Consider the following 4,640-nt stretch of genomic DNA (forward strand, 5'->3'; position numbering starts at 1 on the left):
CGGGGCAGGGGCACTGACAGTCACAGGCCTGTGAAATCAAGAAAACTTATAAACAGAACAAACATCACAAAGACAAAGGAAATTATAATTGTACAAACAAAATTTTTCAGAGAACAATGTCATTTATAAAATCTTGGACTCACAATTCCGAGGTTACTACAGGAGCTTGAGGTGCCGTTGATGCTGGGGTTGTAGGAGGCGGGGCACTTGTTTGTGGGGTCTGCATGAGGGTCAAGCATTTTAAAAGACTTAAAAGTAGATAGAAACTCACAATGGAATATGGTCCAATAAACCAACATACAATATAAAAAGGGAGGATACAAGAACTAATAACTAGTGACAAACCAACTTAAGGCACTAGACTTTGAGAATACTAATTCCCAGCAATCAACATTTAGAGCTTTAAGGCATGCTACAACTAAAGAAGTTGAGAGACATGGTAATGTTCGGCGAATCAAAAATATTGAAATGTTATTTTTATTATTTTAGAGACATTCTAGAAAGGGAGATATGGATTTATGTAAAAAAAAAAAAAAACTAAAAACTAAAAACAGATTAATTAAAGGATTGAAACTCTTGCAGTTGATGCAAGACAACATTAACAGACCAAAAAATAGAGCAGAGGATGAAATGAGAATATGAAATCATCAATTTCCCCAAATTGAATAGAATATTAGAGTTTTATGTATATTCTTTTGATGTATATTCACATCGCTTCCAACAAGTAATATTAACAGCGAAGTATCAAAAATCTAAGCTATAAACCTCGTCATCATCATAATGATAATAATAGCCATGATAATGATGACAAAAATATTTTGAACATAGACCTCACACAAGACTAAACATCTCCCGAGTCCTAAAATCAGACCATAATGCCTCAAACAAAGCAAGTACCAAAATCTTTCAACGATAAACATCTCTAGAAGCATTTTCTTATAAACCAGACTAACAAGAATATGCCTATTGTGAATTTGGAGCAACAAGTTTAAATATTCAGGATTTCAGATTTAAACCCTTGAGGCTGGGGAAACAGCAATCATGTTGCTGCACCATCATCAGTTTGCATGGGTTTAGGACAGAATAGGCCTTGTTAAGAGCCAAAGCCTAAAACATACAAGACAAAAGGAAAGTTCATTCCCAATAATCACCAGAAACTACTGGACGTTTAGACCTCCCAATCATGGATTCACACTAAGATTGACACTTCTATACTAGGGTTCTTCCTTCCAAATTCAAAAGAAAAACACACAAAAAGAAAGGCCAAGCGTAATGATGGTGATGCAATAGTATAGCTAAATGTAAAATAATCTACTTTGTTCTCGACGGAATACTCATTAAGCAAAAAAAAAAAAAAACTATGATCAAAGAATTTGAAGATAAGTTATGGATAGTATTTTTTGTTTTTTTGATGGCGAGGAACCACTTTAAGACAGGGCCACTTCATGTACCCACCCCTGTTGAGTAAACCTCGAATCCGTGTAAAGCGTATAGCTAGTAACTAACAGCAAGTAGAAACAAAAGCATTACCACCACCAAGAACTCACAACAGATATATTATAATGACTGCTCTCACCTTGCTTGCAGCAGCAGTTGATGTGGTAGAAGCCTCACCAGATGAGCTCTTATTCTAGTATCAGATAAGCAATAAAGTAATGATCAGTAGAAGAGAAAAGTCGTATCCCAACCCTTGACAAGTTCAAGTTCAAGCAAAAGATTGCAATCAAATTTGGGAACCAACCAGGTGAACAGAAAATCAACAAATCACATCTACAAAACAAGAGGCAACTAAGTTCAAATATATATATATATTAAAAAAAAAGTACACTTAACCCCCTCTAACTATCAAGCAATTTGCAAAGTTCCCCCAAACTTTTAATTGCAGCAATGTTTCCCCCAAACTACATTACAAATGCAGTGTACCCCCTCCATACAAAAAAAAAACCTTGATTAAATTTTTTAAGGAAAACAAAAAAACGGAAGAAAAAAAAAAATCATTTTTCATGAATTTTTGGTCTTTTTTATTTTTCTGAAATTTGACCTTTTCATTTTATTCTAAATCCTTTACCAAGGGCATTTTTGTCATTGTTTTGTACGGAAGGGGTACATTCCAACCCAACAGTAGTTTGGGAGGTTGAGAGGAGGGACACTGCAAATTGCATTGTAGTTTGAAGCCAAAAAAATAAAATAAAAAATAAAAAATAATAATAATAATAAATATAAATAAAAATTGACATTAAAATCAGTAATAAGTGAGAGGAGGGACACTGCAAATTGCATTGTAGTTTGAAGCCAAAAAAAAAAAAAAAATTGACATTAAAATCAGTAATAATACCTAGAAAAATATTGAACTACTCATAAAAATCATCTAAAGTAAAAGCTTGATTCAGCGATGTAATTAATTGAAAATTTAAACCACCCTTTCAGCAAGAACAAGAAACCATCAATCCACAAGCCCCTCTTAAAAAATGGGAGAATCTGCCCATAAGTGATGGGGCTCTGTCACCATTTGATAAAACACTAACATAAGACATGGACCTTTTTCCTTAAAAAGGACAACAATTATATATTATAATCCATGTACTATCACTACTGAGAGCTATTCCCAATCATTAGCACATATGGTTATCTGCCCTTAAATTCTACACAAAAATTATAAATAAGATGCAGAATCTAACCGATCATACACAGTGGTCAGCTAGGAAATAAATATAATATAGGACTGTTCTTAACATGCAAAAATTATATGAGAACCCACTTAAAAACTATTGATCCTTTAAGATCAAAGATCCAAGCACTTCCCTCATCATAAGTTTTAGTTTGGCCATGGCTACCTCCAATTTTTAAATAAGATAATGTCTAAAAGACATTGTTTCAAGTATTAGCTGACTGCAGTTGCACGACCTTATCAGCCCAAGTCTAAGCAAACACTATAACATACTTATTGATTATATCAAAGAAACACAAAATTGGTATCACCTTTGTTAACATGATCACAACAAAACTATTTTCAGCAACTTTGTTTTCATCCAAGGTGGTGCCATCTTTAAGAACCTTTCCTTGATGGATAAGCATCTGTTGTGCGGCAGGATAAACATCCGCACCTTGAACACTTTCTATACTCTTCTTCACATCAGCAACCTGGAAAGAATAAATGCAGGGTTCAACAGAAATAGTAGACTACTAGTCATAGAACACATATAGACAAAGCAGTAACACCACAAAAATAATGTATACATTTTAGTAATAAAATAACAAATTACTGGATAGTTCTATGAAGGGACCCACGTTTAGCCCTGAAACTAAAACTAACTGCAAGCCACCATAATGAATCCCCCTGCATGTAAATTCCAGTACACAATGGGTTTCACCAATACAATATACGAAGACTTCCTTTGAGATTATGTTACAGGGACTAAGGTAGACACTGAGTGTGGGATATAACTAAACGTCTGATTGGTCTAAACCCAGAAAATTAGGTCATACATACATATAGGCAACTCGCTCATATGGATGTCATTATGCCACAGATAGGCGGATTAATAAAGTATCTTCCAAAACTGAAAGCAATTTCCCCTCTCATCCCTTGTTAGACATGCCTATTATTCATATCTAAGAAATAACAACACATGGGTCAAGCACAGAACCACACTTGCATCCTCTTGTACATTGCATTGACATTTCATCAACAAGAATTCCAAATGAAACCTAGTGCCAATCATGATGCACTCAATCGTCATTCAATGTTCATCTCAACTGATCATCCGTGATTCGTATAGCCATTACAGCTACTAGCCTACTAGGCCCAATTGTCAGTAACTTGAAAAACCCAGAACCCACATAAACTCCCACATGCGCCCACAAAACAAACCAATTCAAGGAGCTAAAACCGCAAATCCACTAACTGAAAAGTGAAAGAAGTCACAAAATACAAATTTGCCCAAAACTAAGCACCAATTCACAATCTCCAATCCAATTCCACTCATCCCCAAACCTAAACTTCAATATGCACAACAAACCAAAAGCGCGAAATCTGCAAACCAAGTACAAATTTAAACCCTAATAATCCCTCCATTTGGGGAAACACACGCACCACAAGAACGGAACCCTAGTAATTACAATCCACAATTACGATGATAACAATGCCAATCATACTAAAATTCTATGACAACATAAAAAACAATAGGTAAAGAATACGAAGAAGAAGGAAGCGAACCGAGTCTTCAGGCTTCACTTCGATTTCAAAGTGAGTGCCCTTCAAAGTCTTCACGAAAATCTTCATCGTCAACTGCTCCAATTCGCCGTCCGTACAGCCTCCGAGAGAGAGAAAAGAGGGAGACCGAACGCGCAAGTAAATAGCTATAAAGAATAGAAGAAAAGTATATTTTTTTTATTTTTTTATTTTTTATTTTTAAAAAAAGCACAAATTTGCCTCTTTATATATGCAGGAAGGTGGAGCGAACACGCGTGCCGCTGCGGGGAAGTGAAACGCGCCGTAGAGATGAGGGTTGTATCTCACATGGATGGACGGATATGTGCGTGGTGGATAGGCACTATGAAGGAGTGTTGCGGGTATTGGTTTTCCTTGGATTGAAAATTTTTAGGGAGGAGACTGATAAAGCTAGATTTTTGTATCTGAC

At 35.5% G+C, this 4,640-nt stretch overlaps 1 protein-coding gene across 2 annotated transcripts in view; it reads right to left on the minus strand.

Annotated features, from left to right (window-relative positions):
* Nucleotides 1-4,376, minus strand: part of LOC132184134 (ubiquitin receptor RAD23c-like) — a 7,939-nt gene extending 3,563 nt beyond the window's left edge. Inside the window, exons 1-5 of one of the 2 annotated variants that reach the window (XM_059597647.1) lie at nt 4,217-4,376; nt 2,980-3,141; nt 1,577-1,630; nt 144-220; nt 2-28 (exon numbers count right to left, since the gene is read on the minus strand). In XM_059597647.1, coding sequence (XP_059453630.1) covers nt 2-28; nt 144-220; nt 1,577-1,630; nt 2,980-3,141; nt 4,217-4,282 — 386 coding nt within the window. In that variant the 5' untranslated portion in view covers nt 4,283-4,376. The remainder of the gene's footprint in view (nt 1; nt 29-143; nt 221-1,576; nt 1,631-2,979; nt 3,142-4,216) is intronic. The other variant, XM_059597648.1, reaches the window with a different exon arrangement.
* Nucleotides 4,377-4,640: the final 264 nt, after the last annotated feature.

Source organism: Corylus avellana, chromosome ca6, assembly GCF_901000735.1.
Source record: "Corylus avellana chromosome ca6, CavTom2PMs-1.0".
In the NCBI taxonomy this organism is placed as follows: Eukaryota; Viridiplantae; Streptophyta; class Magnoliopsida; order Fagales; family Betulaceae; genus Corylus; species Corylus avellana.